Consider the following 24,619-nt stretch of genomic DNA (forward strand, 5'->3'; position numbering starts at 1 on the left):
CAGTTTATTCCAATCAAGATGGCTTCAGGTGTGCCATACTTTTGTCATAATGAAGACAGTAAGCACTAGTTGTTTTTAAGAACACTCTGGGACATTCTGTCATTGGGCTATACTTGGGCTACATCTGGGTGATATTTGGGCTACATTTGGGCTCTTTTGTCTCTGGTGGCCATCTTGGGAGACTTATTTGTTATGACGTTTCCTAATTTCCTCATTTACTGCAGTCTCCTCAGTAGGAAATACTTTCAATTTTTTACTTTGATTCCATCAAGAAGGCATTCAGATGTGTCACACATTTGCCATAAATTCTGAAAGTTAGCACTCTAGTTGCTCATTAGATCACTGTAGTAAAACTACTGTTCACCATGGAAGTCTGCTCCTGGTATTAAAAGTGCATGTTTCAGTCTGCATGTCAGAATGTTTTAATGAAATAGAAGAGGATTTGAGAAGTCACTCAAAATGTGCCCTCATTTTCTTTCTACAGCACTAATCATACTTGTTATGGAAAAATGAACCCCCTCATGATGTTCCTTTTTAAATTAAATGTTTTAAGAGTTACCACTTTAATCCACGCAAGATGGCTTCAGGTGTGCCATACGTTTATCATAAGTAGGACTGTTAGTGCTCTAGTTGTTCTTTGGAACACTCTGGGAAGCTGCAGTAGAACACAAAGGAATCAACTGACAGTCTCTGCCCTTGTTGGATGTACATGTTTTACTGAGAATGTCAGACTTCATTCTCACATGACTGAGAAAGATAATGTGAATTTACAGAAAATAAGCTCTCAGTTTAGCTTATAGATCACCTTCCAAACCTCTGTGGGAAAAGCATGAGAAAATATTTTTCTCTCAGTCATGATATCCCAGCAGAAGGCTTTTTCACATGGTGAAATCACCTTAGAACATACCACAATTCCTAAAATGAGTATGGTACCATCAACAAATGATTTATAATGTAACTAAAGTCTTAAAACCTTCTATTAACTGCAATGCTTTTTAATGAGGTGCTATCATGTATATTGGTCCCAAGATGGCTGCCAACACTTCTTGGATGAAGTGCTGACAGCCAATCAGATCTCAGGATGAGATGTGTGGTTAGGCTCCGCCCACATATATATATGATTTTACTTTTGATTTTCTCAGGAACTACTGAACAGATTGACACCAGACCTGCAAAAGGCACTTCCCTGAGCTGAGGACTACCTCTCTGCCAAATTTCAAGTAATTCTGGTCAGCCGTTCGGGCTGTACCTTGGACTAAAGGACCCTATGGAAAATTGCATGGGGAAAACGCGTTTTGGGACCCCCCTTTTTTTCTCAGCCCCCGCTTGACAAATCCCCCCCCGAGACTTTCAGGGTAGGAGCAGAGCAGAGCGGCCCACCTATTTTGAAAATTTCGCAAGGATTCGTCAACCGGCTCTAAAGTTATTCCAAATAGAATGTTGCGGATTTCCTATGGAAACACGGTCCTAACTATAACTATCTACTGGCGACCGCCAGTAGATAATGTGTGTGTGCATATATATATATATATGTGGGCTAGTCCACAGATCTGTACTTGGTGCTGTGGCAGGGGGTGGGAGATAATTTGAGAAAAGACCAATGGCGAAAGAGTGTTGATTGAGGACCTCCATATACATATATATGTTTTTTTATGATTTGTTTTTGGAAAACATGAGATTGGCAAGCCCGCTAAAGCTGTCCTTAGGTCAGATGTAAAAATTAAATGTTCCGCTGCGGTAATCGACGCTTCCACAACCTGATGCATGAATTCAATCATTAGTACTGATGGTGAGTGAAGGCTCTTACGAAATGTTTGTTACAAATGCGTCTGGAAAGCTCCTTAAACAATCGTCTGAGGATAGAATTGTAGAGAACAGCTGTTTAAACCCAATTCTATGAATAAACGTTGAAAGACCAATCTTATTCCTTAGTTAAACTAGGAGAGACTGCAAGATCCCATATGTAAATATAGCAGGCAAAATAGGGGCCATTTAGAATTTGGCAGACAGTTTACTGTGTGATATCCTATGGCACTTGTAATATCGTTAATGAGATATTCCTTCACATTTGTGGCAGAGTAACCTGTCCACCAAACTCTATGTCAGACGATGAGAGATGTCTATCCATACAAGCCAGTCTTCTTTAATATTGTCCTGGATTGGCGGAAAACTGGATGCCGATGGGCCAGAAGAAGGATTGGAGAGGAATGATGTGACTAAAAAGAGCTTGGAGGACCACACAAAATACAGCAATTTGGTGGATATCACCAATCAAAATACAAAGGCATATTCTCATGTCAGGTTCTCCAATGACCGTAGACAACACAATCTTCACTATTATTGTCTGTGTCAAGCCTTAAGATTCTATTCTAATTTTCCTGGCATTATACCAGGTAAATCCGCACTCCCATGGATATTCCTATACCAGGGTACTGGGAACTCTACTGTGATTACACGTGGAACCTGGATGGTCCCCTTGTAAATGCAGAGCTGGAAGTGCCATTTATCGTTAAGTCAAGTTTGAGTAATCAGCACCTTGAGATCATCCAAGCAAAGTGCCCTTCATAGAAAGGAAGACTAGTGATCATTACAGAGCGCGGCACTTAAAGGGTACACGTGCATTAAGAACATTTCTATTAGTGTTGAATTATTTTCATTTGATTACTCACATTCCTCTATTCACACATTCTCAAATAAATAAACTTTACACCACTTTAGCGACCCATAAAAGTAGGATCTAGGCTGAAAAATGTAATGGACACCCATTCTGTTATAACTGATTCATGTGTGGAGTTAAATGTTTGCTTAATTTAAGTTTAAAACTTTTACTGCCCTCGAGACGTAGAAGGGTCACTCCCTTCTGCCAGAACACCCTGTATTGCCCCAAATTCGCCAAGTGTGGGGTGTTTTCAGGACTGCAGTATCTAATGAGTATTGGTCTCCATCTATTTCAAAGTATAATGAGGCCATCGGAATGCTTCTGCAAGAATCTGCCGATACTTTAATCCTCTTTGCAAAGCGAGTGAATACTTTACACCTTTGGAACTTCTTTTTTTTGTTCAAATATTTTATTGTAGTTGAGAAAAAAGGTATACAATCGAATGATAATGAGATACAACCATGAATGATGTGGAACATGTTGCATATGACAAGGTAATGCTCAACAAATAACAGTAGTCGTATTCAGATGACAGATAAAAGATCAGGCACAAAAGAAGTGGATTGACCCTGCCATATGACAGAATACAACATAAACGCCCCAAGGGTATCGTGACATATGTAGCCTGAAGTCAACAAATAAGCTAAATACCACAAAGTGCAGCGAAAAATGTGTCGCCTGTTAGCTAAGATATACCAAGCAGGAAAAGGGAAGGGGGAAGGAAGGAGGAGGAGGGCGGGGTGGGGGTAGGAGTTAGGGTAGGGTAGCGGTGTAATGGGATATCTGCTTCATGTACAAAGTACCAAATCCTAAGAAACTGACCCAAAAGGATGTTGAGCCGCAAGGCTCTGAGAGCTTAGTTCCATGTATCTACCCAAGGAGCGCCACACTCTGCTAGAGCTTGGGGGGTGCAAGGTGACTTCCCAAATAAATCCTATGTGTTCATCAAAGGTATGACAACCACGCCTATCAGGTGAGGTATGAGAGATGCTAAAAAGAATTCCATTCTGTAAGTATGACTTTGGCTGCAATGGTTAGGTGTAAATCCAGCAGTGCCAAATCAATAGTATCAAGAGGCAAAGGAGACGGGGAGGCCCAAGGGCCCAGCATAACCATACAAAATGAAAGGGTAATGGGTGTATTAAAGATTACTGACATGTTTCTGTCTAGAAACCCAGTATGAGTCTAACAATTTGCACTTAAAGAACATGTGTTGGTATGTTCCAGGCCCTATATTACAGTTCCAAAAATTGTCATTACCTCATAGATTTAGTTTGTGAAGACTAGCAGGGGTATAGTGTAAGAGATTAATTGTGAAGAATTTCGATTGAGTGAGAGACGCGGCAATTTTATTACACAGAGAAAAATTCCCAATCAAATGCCAGGCATCGGGTGTAATGTGCTGAAAAAAACCCTTGTCTAAATGTTTTGACCATTTGGCGCAGGTCATTGAAACCTGTGGGGAATGAGGGTCAGACAATAATTTGAGGATTGTGGATGCTATTTGTCCCAAACGTTGCCAGAGGGCAAGGCGCGTGATTAGGATAGAGCGTGTAGAGAGGACGAGTTGAGATAATCTAACTTTGATTTTTAAGAATGTACAGAAGTCCATGTTATTAAGATTGTGTATTTCCTAGATAGGATTGAAAAAGGGAGCAGATCATAGTTAGTATCATAAAGGTCTCTAATAAGTCTGATACCTTTGGCGGCCCACTCTAACGAGATGCTAGGTTCGGGATCAGTGTTACATTTAGGAGTGAGCCTGAGTAAAGGGTTGATAGATAGAAGAAAGAGTAAGGGTGAAAGAGGGTATCCTCTCATTCCTTGGTGGAGGTCGAAGTAAGGAGATGTTGTGCCATTAATCCTAATGTTAGCTTTGGGGTTCGCATAGAGCGCCATGACCATGTTGATGAACAAGTCACCAAGGTAGTGGGATTTCAAAACCATGTGTAGAAAAATCCAAGACACCTTGCCAAATGCCCTTTCCACGTCAAGGACAATCGCCTCAGTCAGCAATGAAAAGAGTCGAGCTTCCTCTAGAATGTGGCAAAAAGTACGAACGTTATGTCTTGCAAGCCGACCCTTGACAAAACCCGTTTGGGAGTTATGGATACGTTTGGGAATGTGACTTTCCAGTCTATTGGCTAGGATTTTCACAAATATTTTTGGTTCCATATTGAGTAAAGAAATTGGGCGAAGGTTTTTTGGATCCGAATGATCCTTATCCTCCTTGGGTCTGACCACTATGATAGCCTCAGCGGCCATTCCTGAAACCTTGCCCGACAGAGGGTAATGATCATAAATGTTTTTAAGGTACTTGATGATTGAGGGGGTGAAAGTCTTATAAAAGGCGATGGGATAGCCATCCGAGCTGGGTGCTTTCGCTGAATGAATAGCCTTAGTCACTTTAACAATCTCCTCGGTTTAATTTGGTTTATCCAACCGCAATCTTCTTTTTAGGGCACTGTGGACATAGGAATATAATTGAGGAACTCTTGAGATTTCGATGTAACACAAGACTTTTGTGGGGTGTACATTTTTTCATAAAATTCTCTAAAAACTTTGAGAATCTCCTGGTTATGGAATTTTTGCGAGCCCTCATTGTCCGTGATAGGAGTAATTTGTGTGTTGTTGGTATTGACTTTGAATGTAAAGGCTAAAGGTTTACCGGATCTGTTACAAAATAGCAATTGATGAGAGTTTTGGGCGTGGACACCAAGGTAGGCCCTTTTACTGACCATGGAGTTGAAGGACTACTTCAACTGTTTTATATCTTGGAGAAGGAACTTGTTATTGGAATGTCTGTATAAATCTTCTTTCCTTTTAATTTAATCCCCAAGAGATTGGAGAGCTCTCTTAATTTCATCGTTTTTCTTAAATATTTTTTTTAATTATTTGATCTCTCACAGCACATTTAAATGTATCCCATAGTATTATCGGTGATTTAACCGAGTGTTCATTTTCCCTGATTAAACGGTCAATCTCGTTGTTGAGATCCTTAATCTCAGCTTCGTTCTCCACGATCTCAGTATTTAGGCACCAAGTTTGACTCCCGCTTCTTACTTTATCCGCAAGGCTAAGAATGGATAACAAGATTGCAGCACGATCAGAGATAACTATTTGACGAAGCATAGATCCGACGTGCTTTTTAGAAGAGAAGTGTCGACAAGAAGATGATCAGTGCGAGAAAAGCTTGAATGAGGGGAGGAAAAGAATGTAAAGTCACTACCATTCGGGTTATGTAATGTCCAGGCATCAGGTAGATATTGTGAAGAACAAAGGTTCAACAATTATTTTTGCGCCCTAGAAGATCTGAATTTTAACACTGAGTGCCTATCGAGAATAGGATCTAAAGAAGGTTGAAATCCCCTCCAACAATTGGTTTGGATTCTCGCTCGATATCTGATATTTTGTTTGTTAATTGTATGCCAAAAGTTAGGGTCATCTGTATTGGGGCGTATATATTCATAACATAGAGCTCATCAACCCCGTTAGTCTAGTGAGTAGCCTTTTCCCATTTGTGTCATGCTCTGCTGTAATTATGGATAAACCTGAATTCTTAGAAATAAGGGTGAGAACCCCATTTTACTCCCAATTGTTTCGCATCACGTCACGTCCAAAACGCAGTCTATCCTCATAAGAAGTGCCTCTTTGAAGTGTATCTTGGTTTCTTGAAAGAGAATTAAGTCTACGGACAGTCCTTCGCAGACAGTCCTTTGCAAGATTTTGGATCTCTTAACAGGATGATTCAAACCCTTGGCATTCAGGGAAACGATTTTCATCCCAGGCAATTGGGAAAGTACTGGGTAACAGATAAACAATTTAGTGTATTGGGCTCAGTAAAAGCCTTTTGGGGGCTCCTAATGGAGGAGGATAAAGGGAAGGAAGGATTAGGGGAGAGAGATCAACTGCGGGGGCACTCATTTTCCAGGCTTTCCTAGAAAAATGGTAGGGCCCCTTCCCACCAGGGGATGTCTGTAAGAGACGTATGCATTGGAAAAAAGCGTGGTTGGGCTACAGCAGAAGCTACAATCAAAACAACAGGGGGAGGTAGAGGTTAAGGTTAGGTTCACCCTCCTTACTGAATACAGTTCCACAACATCCAGAATACCGGAATAAGAAACCTAAACATAGGAGCAACAGGGAGTCCACTGAGCATGTGTGAAAAAACCCTCTTTCCAGATTTTTTTTTTCTTCTAGAGCCCGCTCACCCACCAGGGTTGCCCCTAGGTGGCATGCTTCATCATTGTGGTCCTCTCAATCCGCCAAAGATTGAGGCATGCTGCGACTTGAAAAACTACGTAGGAGCACTTAGTTTTGAAAATATGTGTGGTGCAGTGATGTGGAGTGGAAAACAAAAAGGTTAAAAATACCTATCTAGTGAGCTAATATGGTATTCCTGCTCCTAGTTTATATGTTTAAAATCAGGGGTTAATAAAAGGGAAAGACCTAACTTTAATGAGTATGGTGTCCCTAATATTGGGTCGACATGTTTCGAGCTATCCCCTAAAAGCTCTTCTTCAGGACCACATGACTTTTGCTGAATAAACTACGTTTTTAGACATTCCAAGATAGCCCCACCACTATGCCATACTCAGAGGCCATTTTAAGAAGAGCCCAAGTCTAGCTGTCGCGTTCTTTTATTGGTCACCAAGCTGATCAGTCACGACCATCTGAGCACACAGTCATTTGCCCAAGCTGGCCCCACTGCAATGCTGGCTGCAGCGGCCATTTTGTGGAAGATACAGTCTAGTCGTCCGAGCAAGCATGACTAGGCTGATCCGAAACTACTTACGGGACACCGGGAGACAGACACGGTAAGATGCGGTCTACAGGGGTGACATTAGATGATTTGTCAAGAGGTGCGCTTTGACGAAGTAAGTCTCTCTAAACCTGTTTTCCTTCAGTTCTGTTTTTTCCTAGGAACTAATAAGGTTTTCAATCTTCCTTCTAGGGCAAGTCGAAGTACCCGGAGTAAACCTTCCCCGGTTCATCTTCTCTTATTCCACTCTAATTACAACTCTATGTCCCTATTACCTTTCTAGGGTGTGACTACACCCCTGCAGATCATCAGGCATATTTCTGTCTAAACAAAAGTATGTGTCATCAATATGCATATAGTCATTTGTTATATGTTGTATGTCACGTGCTGTCTCTCTTCACGAGTCTTTTTAATTTGTACATAACCACTTATTTTCACCAGACATCGTGTGTGAAAGTATCCTTCCACGTCAGTTGATTGCACAAATTAGCTGATAAGCACATCCTCTATAGAGGAGTACATTGATCAAGATAAGATGCCGCATGTGTTAAGGGCCTGCTAGCTTGGCTGGTAGGCAGGCGAATTTTTAATTTTCCGTTTGCTTTATTTCCTACAGATACAGCGTGTCAGTGTTTAATCGTATGTATTAAGTATTAGGTGTATACACATATACACATTAGGTGTGCACCCCATCCTTTTCTATTCAAAGGATTGCTTAGGAGTGGTAAGCACGGGGCTGGTCCTCGTGTGGTTCTGAAGAAGAGCTTTTAGGGGATTGCTCAAAACATGTCGACCCAATATTAGGGACACCATACTCATTAAAGTTAGATCTTTCCCTTTTATTAACCCCTGATTTTAAACATACCAACTAGGTGCAGGAATAAAATATTAGCTCACTAGCTAGGTATTTTTAACCTTTTTGTTTCCCACTCCACATCACAGCACCACACATATTTTCAAAACTCAGTGCTCCTACGTAGTTTCGCAAGTCGCAGCACTCCTCAATCCGCAGCGGATTGAGAAGACCCCAATGATGAAGCATACCATCTAGGGATAACCCTGGTGGGTGAGGGGACTCTAGAAAATATTTTTTTTTCTGGAAAGAGGTTCTTTTTCACACATGCTCAGTGGAATCCCTGTTCCTCCTATGGTTAGGTTTCTTATTCTGGTATTCTGGATGTTGTGGAAATACAGCAGAGGTTGCCACAACCAGTACAAAGGATCTCGCCCTCGAGTAACAAGAAGGCTGCGGAAAAAGGGGGACATTGAGCACATGATATCTGAGCTTTTAGTACTATGCTGCTAAATTAGAATTATCAGGATGTTCTGTTTTATTGTTTTATTCCTATGAATTCTTACTTATTCTGTGACACAATGTTTTAGATGGACAAATTTATCTAATAATTTTATACCTATAACTCATTTTTTTAAATTGTAGTTTTTGTGTCTTGTATGTATAGATGTAGAATGCTTTTATGGTATTTTTTATCGAATAAAGCAACTTTAACCAACTAACTATAATACCACCATTGTAAAAAGTGCAACACATATACAGGTAACACTGAGAAACCGTATGTTCTGACACCTTTGGAAATTCTAACCAACTTTAAAAGTACGTTTTCTCAGCAATCAAATTAAAGTCATCTGAGAAAAAGAAAATACCAGTGATAGGTATTGGAAGAACTATTCTTCGTAGATTATTATTAATTAGAAATGTGCTGCTTCTTCGAGTACCTTTGTCCACCTATTACCAGATTACAAACACCTGATTGTGATTTGGAGTTGGTTTATAGCAACATATTATGATGATATTTCTCAAAGTGGGATTTAGGAAACAGGGACATTGCTACTTGTTGTACCACTCCACTCTCTCACAAGAAAAACAAGCATCTGCATATACAGTAGGTCTTGCTTTTTGACAGTGGAAGTGTTTGGTTTTATTTGGACAATTTTGTGTGTATAGCCCTGGCTGTCTGAGCAATAAAATCCTATAGAGCAGCAAAATACTGAGTAATATGGAGTAACGCCTTTTAGCTGAACAGACTGCATTAGCAAAGTAAGCAGATGAGTCAAAAGATGAGGTTTGTGTTGTAAGTGGTGAATTTAAAAGGCATTTCATAGTAGATACTTATAACAGAAGAGCAGTATTTTTATTGTATCTTTAAAATGCCTATGTCTGAGCTGGATTTGGTGTTTTGGGGATGCGTATATTGTATATTTCCAGGTAGGCAGGTGTGTAGGTTCCTGATAACTCCCCCATTCCATATGCCACTTCAAATTTTGCAAAGTGCTGGGTGTGTTCTTTATGGTTTAAACACAGTCTGGTTCCTCTGATGTGCTTTATATTTTTCACACAGAGCCCTTCTCACTGCCGAGATTTGGTCTAGCATACTATCAGATTTATAATCAAAACAGAAACATCACAGTGGAAGCTCATTGTTTCCTGCTCTTTGCCAAACACAGTGAGAGCCCGACCAAACACCATACCTCCAAGTAGCAAATGAATCAGCATAACCTGTGTGAATTGTATAGGCTTAAGTGGAAGCTCATTGTTTCCAGCTCTTTGCCAAACACAGTGAGAGCCCAAACAAATACAATACCTCCAAGTGGTAAATGAATCTGCATAACCTGTGTGAATTGTATAGGCTTAAGGTTCTACTGAAATGTAATATCATATACAGGAGGTACTCTATGGAGGAGCTCAGTAGCTGTCAGCCATAACAGGTTTGATATTAGTACAGGGGCCACATGATAAATAATGTACATAAGAAGAAATATGAGCACTGCTGTATAAAAACAACACGGTTTTACATGTCCCAGAATGCAAAGCAAATTCCTGGACCGGATGGTCTACTGCCACATGGAGACAGGAAATGTGAGGACTCTGTTGCAGCTGAAAAATATGAGTCTCTAAAAACACATAGAAGGCTCTGGGGTACTCTGAAACCAATTGGCATGATTCAACCTTATTAGCTTATGACAGCAATCCCTCTGTGTAGGTTTATGGCTTCATTTAGTATTTGACAGCAGTGACTCCACAACCTCCCCACCCCCTGCCATTCATGATTAATTCTGCTCAGCCATAGCATGCCAGGGGCCACATCTTGCTGTATCTCATGCTGTCATGGTCAAGCTGCAGCATGGATCCCAACATGGCAAACAGAATATCAAGAGGTTGTGATGCTTGGGCTGCAGGAATGCAGTGTGTGAATAAAACTCACTCCAGTGCTCTGTTCCAGGGCCATATCATGTACATGGTCCCTTTTCAGTTACTGATTACTGTGTTAATGTATTAGACTTGTTCAAGAAAGGTGGAAGGTTTGCCAGACAGTACTAATGTGTAAATAAAAAATATTCAAATATTGCTACCAAATTTGATGCTTTATGTTGCATAATTTGCCTTTACTTGTCACATAAGATTACCCTTGCTGCAGAGGTGGGTACGCTTTCACTAACAAATACACAGAGAAGCATGTCAAGTTGTACCTCTAGAAAAAGCCCTAACATAGTAGTGAAGCAAAATCACCTACACTTGAGAAAGTACCTTACGATATTATTCAACTTAGTCTTCATTTCAGCGCTTTATTTTAATTTAACATCATTTCACCCTGTAGTCTGCACATTTGGTTCCAGGGTTGACCAACTGGGAACACAATACCTCTTTTATTTTTGTTTGTTGGAGCCAACTACTTCTCCCCAAAGTAAGACACTGCACTGCACCTTTGGCACAGTATGCAAGGCAGGCTTGCTGCTTCATTATTAAAATAGCGTCCATGCTAAAGTGAGTGAGAGGTGTCCTTCCTGCCAGAGTCATCATGAAACACTGCTGTAACTGAAATGTCATCCTGAGAAGGAAGATAATCATGTGAGAAGAAGTGTGCAGTCTTATACACCCGAAACAGGGTGCATTAACCAATGCACTAAGGCAGGCTTCCTGACATATACTACCAAGATATAGGGTTGGGTCATTTCAATATATATCGCAGATGGGTACTCCTAACATGCTCTCTATAGCATAGGGATGCTTATAACAATGATGTGTCTAATTTTTTTGATAATCGCAGTTCATGGATATTTACAAAGATTAGAGCTTTTTATTAAACATCTGAAAATGCAATATTGAAAAAACAAATTGTGACACTCTGGGCATGCAAGAGCGATAAACGAAAGGTAGATTCATTTCCACGATTTCTTTGGGTATCAGAGTCATGTTCTAGGTTACTGACAACATCTACAACTCTGTGGGTTCAGGAGTTTAGATGCAGTACTGTGATCTAGCCAAACAAACCAACGTTTACTGATTATATAAGACTTAGCCTCTGTATTATGAAGTTTTGTTGATCTAAATACACAGTTCTACTGGATACGTAGGAACCATATGACAATGTCAAATTAATCATTTGGTAACTTTAGGGCACAATAAAAAAAATTCATTTGCATGGCTTTGTGGTCACAACTTTTAGAGTTCGGTCTAACCCAAAGCTTTCTAGTCATATGTGTCCCAGCCCTTTCGTTATATAAAGCAATCACTCTGCCCCTTCCACATATCCCCTCACCTTTGTGTGTATGAAAATATCTCCTCCCCTTTCATTAAGACATTGCAATATTTCTTATCCCTCTCTTTGATGTTGATGATTTGTAAGTGATGTGCCTAAAGCTGTAAACGTAGTGCTTAATTATGGTATGTCGAGTGACCTCCATATTTCACTGGATCCCCACGTTCCAACACTCCCAAAGTAAGCGGAAGATGCCTGATTTATTTTGTTAGACTCGCTAATAGTTAATTTTTTTTCGAAATGCATTTTACACCAAGGCAGGTTATTCGAAAAGTACAGTTGTCCTGTATATTAAACACACTAGGTATTATTAAGTATTGACATTTGTACTTGAACCATTAGGTACTTTCAGTGCACACACATTTCTAGACAGGTCTGCTCTTCTCCTTTAGCACAGGGAAGTAAAACACAATATACAGCATAATGCCAACATTTGGTAGCAAGAAAGAGGGATGTTTAAAAAAGAAATACGTGGAATTTATTTGGCTTGCATTGATTTGGAGGCAATTTCAGGGAGGAGACAACAAAAATAAAGCTGTAGGTGGCTTAAAAAATCATAGGTCACCCTGCTGAGACAGGTGTGTTGGCACATATGACATGGGTAGAAATGGAGGTGAATGCTAATATTCTTCAAGCGCAGAAACACTTTGGCAATGAGGCCTACATACATGGGGCTGCTATCTAGAACTGTGTGTGGGATAAAAAAGTTGAGTGGGATAAAAAAGTATGAGAGGGAGAAGAATACAAGTACTTCTGAGGCGGGGATTACCCCACCCACCACCCTCCAAAAACAGTGGGGAGCCACAGGCAATGGCCAATGGGTCAAGGGAGAAGTGGGTCAAAAAAGTTTGGGAACCACTGGTGTAAGCAGAAGAAGAAGTACTACTTCTCAAATGTTCAACTTCACCAAATGCCATGGCCAGATATGAATTGCTGATGGACAGCCCAATCCCAAGGCCATCTAGACCACAGTAACCAATGGCTGAAAACGTTGTCCAAAAAACCCTTTACCTTATCTGTAGACCTGTCAATGTGTATGTTGTGTGTTTTGTGCTGTAGGGTGCAATGTTTAGTGTATATTGATGACAATAGTTCTCACGTGATAGCTAAAGTGGTTCATAGCCAAGACCTAAAAAAGCTTTATCAAAAGACTAGCCCAATCATAACTTTGAGCTACAGTAAGATGTTTTCATATCATAGGTATTTTTCTTTAATTGTATTAGTGAGACGGTGAACAGATACCCACTAAAAGCGGTTTGCAAATTACATGAAGCTGGAGTTTTTATAATGTAACTATGGCATTATTCTAGGACACACCATCTGGACGGGTGCTAGCAAAGGTACACCTGACATTTAATAAAGACAACTTTTGTTTCCGCGAAGCTGTCAGAAAGTGGATGTTTCATTAATAAATGCTGCAAATGCCAGATATCCCTCTTGAAAGTTCAACTCAATATCATGAATACTTTTTGAGTCTAAAATATTATTAAAGGAGCGTAAACTTACCATTATTGTTCCTTGTTGGTAACTTGAGCGTTCTGAAAAAAACAAGATTCATTTTTGGTTTACTATTAAAGGGGGCCCCAGATTTAAAGAGACTATAATACAGCTAGCAAATGCTAACAGAATTTCAATTCATAAGCAATACTGTAATCATTTTACTTTAGCCACTTTATTTGTATTTTGGAGAATTAGGATGAAGTAAAGTATTACCAATAGCAAGTAGAAAGTTTGCCACAATAGTAATAAGAATATGGTGATACAAAAATATATTATATATTTATTAATTTTCATTTTGGACATGAGCAAAAAAGCATATTCAAAATTGACAAGTTTCACTCACAATATCTAATATCCTTGATGAAACATTGCAAAATGTCTCACATTTACATGAGTTTGAGCTATTGGCATTGTAAATGACCATGCCTTTTATTTATATTTTGTTTTTTAAAACATATAAATAAAAGGCATTCTCATTTACAATGCTAATAGCTTAAACTATCGCACATGCAAGACCTATTGCATTCCAACTGCTTGTTGTAAAAGCGCCCTACGCCGTGCTTTCACTTTAATGGCAGCCACACCCCTTTCTTTAGAAGCGGCTCATGTAAAGAAATGTGTGCAGTCGCCATTAAAGTGAAAGCGGGGTATGGGGCGCTTTTACCCAAAAAAAAAAAAATTGTCAAGTTGACAAACACATTTTTTTTTGTAAAAACGCCTCATGCTGCGCTTTCACTTTAATGTCAGCCCACCCCTTTCTTTAAGACGCGGCTCGTTTAAAGAAAGTTGCGGCCGACATTAAAGTAAAAGCACGGTATGGGGCGCTTTTAAAAATAAAAAGCATTTGTTAAGCAGCATAGTGTGTGCAGAAGTGCTTCGCTGTGCATGGAGCATTTTTAAAAGATAAAGCGCAGAAACCATGACCAGGCGCCGTGCTGTCATGAAAACAGGGTGCGTTAGAGAGAGCCTGGCATGCCTGCAAAAGCAGCTTGATTAAAGACATAAAAGGAAATAGTGCTCACAGACTGCAGCTAAAACAGACTGTGTAACAACACAAGTAAAAAGTCCAGTCCTGTAGGAGGTTACAAATGCAGACAAGGAGTTAGTAAGGTGGGATTAACAAGCCTATTAACGAATCAGAAGCAACCATTTAGAAAAGACGGTAGCAGGAGCAAATTAAAAAGATGGGCGGAGAGTGGGCGGACCTTCAGGTCCATACCTGAATACAGCATGACTCCCAGAGCAGTGCATGCGCTGCCCAGGCTCAACCTGAAAATGTGGGTCCGAAAGTACAATCTATCATGACTTTAAACGCATTGAATATGGGTCCAGAAATAGATATAATGTATCAAGGGAAACGTTTGTTTTTTATTAACTCCAGATATGTTTGATGCTTGCCTATTCTTGCCAGAGTGAGCCAACTCTATTGCAGAATGATTGATCTGGCACACCATGAACAGTTCAGGATACCTAGAGGCTGCCCACTGCCGCAGAAATATATGTGAAAATATGCTGAATGTTTTGGTTTTTTAACATTCTGCATGAAAAAAATTCAAATATGTTGGACCAATGTTTGAAAATCATATGAATGTTTATTAGACAGATGCCAAAATAAATTATAAATATACATAAAATTGCACCTCACTCTATTAAAATGGTAAACATTGTTTATAAACAAGCCTATTCACACATGTCTGATATCTTGCCTCCCACTTCCCCAATGAACATCTCAGCTACAGTTTGGTAGTCCTGATGTCAAGTAATGCATCTCCTCATTTGGCACACTGTGTGACCTTCAACAAGTTGTTTTTCCCTTAAATATAACGGCCCTTACAATTGTATTAAATGATAGATATGTGAACAGAATTAAAGGTGCGCTCCTTTTACTTGTTTTAAAAAGAGCCTATTTTCCAGCTGCCCCAATACTCCAGCTTTAATCTTTTCTAGAAGAGAAATCCAGATCATCTGTTGTCTCAGAAGTTGGAGGGGTAGGTTTACAATATTTGCACACTCTGCTCTGTTCTCTAGCCCTCCCTACTACATTCAGTTGAGATCCATTTTAGTGATGATCTTGTCTGAGGGAAAGCTAAGGCAGCCTAACTATTTTCCCAGCTTTCCCTTTTGACCTCATAGCGAGCTCCTGGGCAAATCACGTCATCTCACATTTCTCTAGTTCTTGCCCCTTCCAAAACCGAGAGCGCCCTTCTAAGCTATTAAGTACTGTATAGACGCTCTCACACGTACCATTTATTCAGGAACAGCCGAGCAGGCTGAGGTAACAGTGAGCAGACAGACTCCCTCTCTAGCCCCACTAAAGATCTCGTCTCTCCTGGGTTTGTGGCCCATTCTTAAGGAAATGCCAGCCACCCACAACAATGAGCTGCAGGCAAGGAGCCACCTCCAGGGACAGAATGGCTCCTCAGAGGCGCCGAGGTAATGCCCAGAGTCTTCCAGGAATGTTTAACAGGTTTTTACTTTATTCAAGTTCATGCACAGCCCTTTCTAGTCTATCTACTTCTGCTCATATCTAGTCATCATACTAAGGGTTTTAGAGCCATTTTAGAGAGTTTTAGAAGTGTAACAAGCCCGAACTACGTTGCCATTAAACATAGATGGTTTGGGCATGACGCGGTAATGGCCACACAATTATGCATGACGGATGAAAATTTGAGGGGCTCGATATATTCTGGAAATGGGGAGGGGCATTATCCAGCATTGTGTTCTCCCGTTAGCTGACTTAACGCTATTACATTGCATCGCATATTACTTCTAACGGGATCTTGAAGCACTTTGGGGGGGATGTTATTGGCCTCTGAAAGCCCATGGCAATCCACTGATATTCCTTTCTTACCAGCTTTTGTGGGATGTCAAATAGTGTAAACCACCACTTTACCCACCATGTTGTACCATTGTTGTAAGGACAAGATAATGCGTCAAGAGAGTTCCATGAAAAGTCTCCCATTTACAATGCAATCTCCTACAAAACAGTACAATGCAAATTCATAAAGAAAATTTAAGGGCGGATAAAAAAACACAGTAATTCACAAATAAACCGAGGCCCATGAAAAACACATGTGTGCACTGTGCAGCGTCATTCTATCTATTATTTAAAGAAACACCTTTTAGTAGGTTTGGGCTTTGGGGCACATTAAAGCAATGTTCAAAATAATAAGCCTCTCAGCCAACAGCAGACACAGTCGCCTGATGGCACCCCCAGATCGAGAGTGTGCCGGATGAAAAAAGAATATTTGCAATGCAATAGGTCTCTCATTTAAATGTGAGACCTGTGGAATTGCAAACAAGCGGCTGCATTGTCCCGGCTCAATAAGGAAAAAGTAAATGTACCGTGTAACAACCAAGTAAAGGGGCCAGTAGCCATGGGAGGATACAAATGACGACATGGCCGCACTAAGGAGGGACTAACAAGCCTATAAAGGAATCAAACGCCAGCATTTACGAAGGACAGAGACACAAGCTAATGAAAAATATGGGCAGGGCTTCTCCTCCGTACTCAACCTACAACAGATCGCAAGAACAGCGCTTGTGCAATGGCTTAGGCTCAACCTAAAAAGGTGTCACCAGTGAACAAAATAATCAGCAAGAAATCTGTAGCTTTGAATCTGGTTGTAGTAAACTCAAATCAGTCCTGGTGGGCAGAATTCTTCTCCAAGATGTTTTTAGTAATCTTGGAATCAGGGAATATCCCCACAAATTGGAAGGGTACAATAATCAGGCTGATTCACAAGAAAGGGGGTGTATATGTTCCTAAGAATAACAGACTTATTAACCTGTTAGATATAGGACAAAAGATCTTTGCAAAAATAATTTTAAATAAATTAAAAGATTGGGTAGAAGAGGGATCTATTGTGCCAGTTGAACAAGGAGGGTTTAAAGAAGGTCACTCCACAATAGATCATTGCTTTGCCCTGTGGGCAATGGCCAGGAAGTCGATTGAACAAAATGGCAAATTGTTCTGTTGCTTTGTTGATTTCCGGGCGGCTTTTGATTCTGTGGATTGTAATAGCCTCTGGGGAGTCCTGGAAAACTATGGAATATCAGCTGGCATTTTGAATATTTAAAAGAGTTTCACAGTGATAACTGGGCCCAGGTCATTAGAGATACAAATGGGTCATTAACTCATAAAATACCTGTAAAGAATGGTCTTAGACAGGGGTGCGTTTTGGCACCCCTGCTTTTTTCTATTTTTCTGGCAGATCTCCCCGCAGTGTTGGAAATAGAAAAAAGTGCGAGTCCGCGTATAAATAGAAATAAAGTGTCCTGTCTTTTATACGCCGACGATATTGTGATCCTTGACCAAACCGAAATGGAACTCCAAAGAAAATTAAATGTGTTAAAAAATTACAGTGATAAAAAGTTTTTAATTGTAAATATGGATACAACAAAAGTCTTACAGTTTGGGAAGAGAGCTAAAAATAAAAAAATTAATTGGTTTTTAGGACAAGTTAAACTAGAAATTGTAAGTGAATACAAATACTTAGACCTCTGGTTTGACAGTACATTGAAGTGGGATACCCATCTGGAGGCACAAGTTGCAAAAGCCTCCTCCTCAGTGTGTGGCCTGAAAACATTTAATAAAGAATATGGCAACATGTCACATAGACCCTTGTTAAATGCATTTGAAACCATGATCCCCCGCAAGTTCTGTATGGTGCAGAAGTGCTCTATTTGAGTGGCAAAAGGGGTTGGGATCGTGAAGAAGGAAAGACCATAAAAATGCTGCTGTCTTTACCAAGTAGTGCCATGATCCAAGCAATTAGAATGGAGGTAGGGCTAATAGCCTGGAATGTAAAGACCCAAATGTCCTTATTAAGATTCTGGAAACGTCAGGAGTTAGGGGGTGCGCAAAAGATTTCAACATGGTGTAGAGAAGAAATTATAACTAGTAGCCTAGGTTGGGCACGGGATGTAAGGAAAACCCTCCAGTCCGTAGCGGCGCATTTAAAGTTGAGCCTCTCACAGCCATCCTTGGACATAGTCTTTACAAAGAAAATACTTAGGGATCAAGGTCTTCAATACTCTAGATCACAAGACCTTGATTATCTGAGGGTGAAAAAATCAGTTAATTGGGTAAGGAGCGCATGGGAAAGGGAGGACCGGTTCCCATATTTGGCCTTTTTGCCTAATAAATGGTTAAGACACTAAATTTTACGGGTTCGAGTGGGTATTAACCCTTGGAAGTCGGATGGAAAAATAAAAGCAGCATTGATCCAAATGGATGGTATCTGTAAATGTGGCATAGGGGTAAGAAATTATTTTTTGCATATATTGCTTGATTGCACATTGATTTTAGCGATACGAAAAGTATTTTTACGACCAATATTTTTAAAATATACGGTGAACTCACGTGCTCAAGCGGCTTTTCTTTTTACGGATATGTCATCCCTAGATACTACAATTGCTTTAGGGAAGTTCCTGAAAGCAACACATGACTTTATAAAGGAGAAATTAAAAGAGGGATGCTGATTTTAATTTTTTGTTTTTTAAATGTCCTCCCAAAAGTGAGAATTTTATGGATGAGAATTTTAGGAATCTATATATTTTTTGTAAATTGTGATTAAATGTATTGTGTTTTTCTATGTTTCACTATGAGGATCCAAAGTTGTGTATGGTTTTAAAGACTATGGTCTAAATAAACATTGTTTTATCTCTCAACCACGCCAGTGGGTTGTAAGGGTAAGTTCTTTATTAGCAGCCCCAAACACGTCATACCGCCACCATACACCATCTTCTAACTCCCAACCCATCTCCCTGGAACCCCCATATCCGTGTGTTGCAACATTACATCATAATACTTAGCAATGTTTACAAGCCATACGCAATTATGCTACAACACATCTTCCACCTTACAGTTTGAAAAAAACCTAAATACTAATGTGATTTACATTTCCCCATTACAGTATACAGACAAAATACTAATTGCAGTAACTAATGGTACAGATATTAATACATTGCTATTAAGAGAAGAACAATATTCCTGGAACATCCACCTGATAACCGTTGTTCATGTGATGTTCATACTCACATTCACCATTACCACCCATTCCTCTACGTATGAATTTGCCAACTCTCCACTCAGATCAACATCAGTTTCTAACCAATCATACTCTTTGCCGTCCACTGTTTCCTCCTGCATGTCCACTCTCCTGCACTTAGAAATTCTGCCCAAATGCCTCACTTTTTCACCTCTTAATTTCACTGAATTCTGCTGTGTTTTAAACACTCCGAGAGGTTCAGAAAATCTGCTTTCTCCCTTGCAAACTTTTCTTTCCTTTCTAACCCTTACCCAATCACCACGTTTCACATTAGACTCCTTGGTAACCCTCTTCAAACGCATTTCCTTGTCCTTTTTACACTGTAAAGACATTCTACTGAGAAAATCAGCCACACTGTTTTTGACTCCCGGCCAATAATGAACATCATAAGTAAAGTCTAATCATTTTATAGACATCCTGCTCAATCTCAGAGAAATGAAAAAACAACAGTTGATGGACAGAATGCAGAACAATGTCATACATTCACCCCAGTACAGAGATCTGGGCCTAAATCCATAGTTTTTTTGCTCACCATGCCATTCCAGTTTGAACCCAGCCATAAGCAAATCAGTCTTGACCCTGTGCCTCATGGGAACAGTCCAGCCCAAACTGCCAAGCCAGGTCCTCCCTGGACTGGAAACAAGCATCCTAGGACCGGTTTCAGGATTTCACCCCTCTTCAGCCAGGATAGCTTGATTTCAGTGGCACAGTGAGCCCAGGACCCACGTCTGGGCATACCTGGCGCACTTAGGGCGAGAAAGCAAAAGACACACAGAACAATGTCATACATTCACCCCAGTACAGAGATCTCTTGACTGGGGGTGAATGTTTTGATTTGTTCTGAATTCCGTCCATCAATTGTGTGTCTTTTGCTTTCTTGCCCTAAGTGCGCCAGGTATGCCCAGACGTGGGTCCTGGGCTCACTGTGCCACTGGAACCAAGCTATCCCAGCTGAAGAGGGGTGAAACCCCGAAACCAGTCCTAGGATGCTTGTTTCCGGTCCAGGGAGGACCTGGCTTGGCAGTTTGGGCTCGACTGTTCCCATGAGGCACAGGGTCAAGACTGATTTGCATATGGCCAGGTCTAAACTGGGGTGGTATGGTGAGCAAAAGAATGATGGATTTCACCCAGATCTCTTGACTGGGGGTGAATGTTTTGATTGGTTATGCATTCCGTCCATCAATTGTGTGTCTTTTGCAATCTCAGAGAGGCATTTTGCAATTCAGCAGACTCCATATAAATTTGTGAAAGTGATTCAATGCCCAATCACAGGCTAATGTCTTCACTATATAACCAAATATTTTTCTTCGGTAGGAGCAAAAGAACGTGACACAAAGGCAACCAGCCATTCTTTGCTTGCCTCAACACACTGTGACAACACAGCCCCCAAATCTTTATTTCTTGCATCAGTTGCTACTAAGGTTTTGCATTTACGATCAAACCCTTTTATAAATGGTGCATTGTAAATATATTTTTTCAGATTCTGAAACGCTACTTGGCACTCTCTCGGCCAATTGAATTTTCTAAGAAAAAATCTTGATGAACTTGGAAAAAAATTCAATTAAACCCAGAAAAGCTTTTACAAAATCCTTTCCAGTAGGACAAGGAGCTTGCTTGATGGCCTCCACCAAACCCATGTTTGCGTTTAATTCCATATTTGCTAACACTGTGTCCCAAGTACACCACTTCTTCCTGGGCAAATTTACACTTATTGTATTCCACCATTAAGCCTATCCCTTTAAGTATTCCCATAATTTGTTTTAATCTGTGGTCATGTTCCTCTCTACTTTTACCCATGCCCAGAATATCATCCTGAAAAAATATCACCCCAGTGATACCAGTAAAGATGTTACTCATAATTTTCTGGAACATTACTGCTGATATGAGTCCAAATAGTACCCTGGTGAACTAATAACACCCAAATGCACAGTAAACAGTGTGTACTTCTTACCTTCCTGGTGTAACAGCACCTGATGATGTGATGAATTTAATTCTATACTCAAAAACCAGCATACATCCTTAGTAGATACAAGCATTTCATTTATGCGTGGTGAAGGGTACTGATCAACTAGAATGTTTCTATTCAGTTCCCTAAGGTCCTCACATAACCTTACTTTTACAGTGGGTAGTCTCACAACTAATGGAGAAACACAGTCTGCTGACTCAAACCGATCAACAATGCTATCCTCCACCAGTTTTTTCGATTCAAGGTGAACTTCCTCCTTAATGGCTATTGGCATGTGCCTAACCTTACGGATACAGGGAGTCGCTGAAGATTTAAGTTTAATTTTGCGCACAAAGTTGTTAGGTAACCCCACCTTACCAGAGAACACTTCCGGATATGCATCTAATAAATCACTCTTTACTTCCCGGTTACTCTTAGCTGTCAACACAGATTCAGGACTGTTAGGCTTTAAAATTATACCTAACTTGCCCTGGGAAGCCCAACCTAACACTGAAGGACCCTTTTTAGATATGTAAGGTTAGGAATCCTAACTTTACTACTCCTAAATGCGCCTTTTGTGAATACCGAAAGTCATAAAGTTAGGATTTTGTCTCAGTTTAGGAGTAGTAAAATTAGGAGTCCCAACTTTACTACTCCTATATGCCTTTTGTGAATTCCGAAAGTCGTGAAGTTAGGATTTTGTCTCAGTTTAGGAGTAGTAAAGTTAGGAATCCTAACTTTACTACTCCTAAATGCCTTTTGTGAATACCGAAAGTCATAAAGTTAGGATTTTGTCTCAGATTACTTTTGTGAATCGGGCCCCTTGTTGTTACCTTGTTTTCAAGGGTTGATGACCAATAACTCTGCTAACAATTACTTTATTCCCGTTGCACTCCAAATGCACAACCCTGTGTCGCCCTTCACAAGGGAGGAATCTCCTGACCTGTTTTCTCACATTCAATCCCGCTTCTAGTTAGCAGGGTGAACCGAGAAAAAGAAACTTCACAGTTCAAAGGTCCGCTGTTGGTTGGCTAAGTACGTGCCTGCAAAAGTGCATTGCTCTGCATACCCTCAGAAAAAACACCCCTTTATAACTAGAATGCAACAAATGTGCGTCAAAGACACGCACTGCGATGGTGGCCAATGCACTTTAAAAAGAAATACCATTCCTAACTGCATGGCATTTCCTGAGTTTAGCCCGCTGGAGGCCAAGCTCCTCACGGGAAACCTGAGAAAGGTAGGGATATCCCAAATATATCGATCCCTGATAAGCAATACCCCATCCACGCTAGACCCTCTCAGAACCCGCTGGGACCAATGGAAAGGCCCTTTGGAAGATGAAAACTGGCGGGTCGCCCTGATGGCTCCCAGAACACTCACTATATCTGCCAAGCTCTGCCTCATTGAAATGTATTATCTACACTGCTCATATCGTACACCGGTGCGCCTTCACAAAGCGTGATTTCTCCCAACCCCGCAATGTTCACGCGGTAGAGGAGAACCAGACTATTTCTTCCATATGGTCTGGTCCTTCACCGTCCTATCAAAATACAGGGCATGAATCGTATCTGAACTGAGTGGTATTCCAGGGTGAGAGGTCCCTCTTCATCCCCTTGCCCTTCTCCTGGGGCTAATGGAGGGGATGGACAGCTCCTGAGCCGACAAGTTGTTTCTAGGAACAGCCATTTTGATTGCTAAAAGAGACATTGCAGCAGCATGGAAAAACTCAACACCTCCCTCTATTGCAAAATGGCGTAGGGGAGTGGACTGGTGTGCCATCCAAGAAAAAGCAGTATATGAAGCAAGGGGGTGCCAGACCAAACATGAATGTATATGGGGAAAATGGATGGGTCTACTGGACTGAGTCGTCACAACGTGGGGGGCTTGCCTTTCTCGTACCAACCAGTTGGGGGAAGAATACCTGCAACTGCAATTAAATGTCTTACATGTCACAGTGATACAATGGTTACCTTGTTTACTTTGTTATACCAAATGCCAATTAAATTGGTTTAAAAAAAAAGAAAAGAAATACCATCTCACCGGGGCACTCCAAGTGAAATACTTCTCAGCCCAGCGGTTTCCCTTATTTTCCTTTGATGTTCATTACTGCTGCACAAACTGCGAGTAACAGACAGCACCCGCCATACAGAAATCGCCAGATAATCTGAACTTCAATGCCTTCCAAATGCTAGCAGCTGTTCTACTGCATCCTGGGCTGAGCCAAATCGTCATCAATTTCTGTAGTAACCATGCTAGTGGGTTGTAAAGGTACGTTCTTTATTAGCAGCCCCATACACATCGTACCAGCACCAAAACCCGTCTTCCAACTCCAAACCGACCTCGTCAGAACCCCCATATCCGTGTGTTCCAAAATTACATCATAACACCTAGCAATGTTTACTAGGCATACAGAATTACGCTACAACATTGGTCTTAATGCACGAACCAGGTACACAAAAACAAACAAATCAGTTTTAAATGACGGATGATAGAATGTCTCTATATTTTCCACTCTTACCACTTTAAAATACTGTTTTACTGTGTTCACAGCATCCCAGTGAAGTAAATACTAAGATGAGAAATTCGTATTTCTCATCTGCAAATGACCAACAGTATAATGTTTCAAAACAAATATCGATTATGCCCACAAGTCCATCTTGTTTTGTTTTTAACAAACCACCATCTGAGAGACATCCCATGTTGATTTTTTCAGGAGGGTGACTAGAGAAAATACATCAAAAATACATGACTACAGTAAACATTATTATCAGTGACAAAACCACTAAAAACCAGATAAAATATTTGTAATACATCACACAAAACTCAGAATTTGTAATATACAAACTGACTTGTGAGCATGGTCTTCCCTATGTAGGTAAACCAAAGAAGAAATTCAAAATATGAATCAAATAAATGAGATTAAAACAGGCTTGGAAAAAGCAATAGGGCTAGCTGGTTTGTATGCGCAAACTGTTCTTCATTGACAGGTGAATTTGTGTGAGGGGTTGTTTAAATGGGTGAGAGTGTGAATGTGTAAACAAGTTGATGGATGAAAGTTCATGGATATATAAATGAGTTAGTGATGAATGCATAGATAAGTACAGGCTGAGTGAGTTCACTGAAGTCTGGATGACATTGTGAGTG

General features: G+C 40.4%; 1 protein-coding gene across 3 annotated transcripts in view; it reads right to left on the minus strand.

The window, feature by feature from the left end:
* The window catches only part of MTA3 (metastasis associated 1 family member 3), a 988,675-nt gene that overhangs the window by 187,674 nt on the left and 776,382 nt on the right, over positions 1-24,619 (minus strand). For all 3 annotated transcript variants that reach the window (XM_085612803.1, XM_085612804.1, XM_085612805.1), the window contains exon 17: positions 13,484-13,515. In XM_085612803.1, coding sequence (XP_085468929.1) covers positions 13,484-13,515 — 32 coding nt within the window. The remainder of the gene's footprint in view (positions 1-13,483; positions 13,516-24,619) is intronic.

This window comes from Triturus cristatus, chromosome 6 (assembly GCF_964204655.1).
Source record: "Triturus cristatus chromosome 6, aTriCri1.1, whole genome shotgun sequence".
Lineage (NCBI taxonomy): Eukaryota > Metazoa > Chordata > Amphibia > Caudata > Salamandridae > Triturus > Triturus cristatus.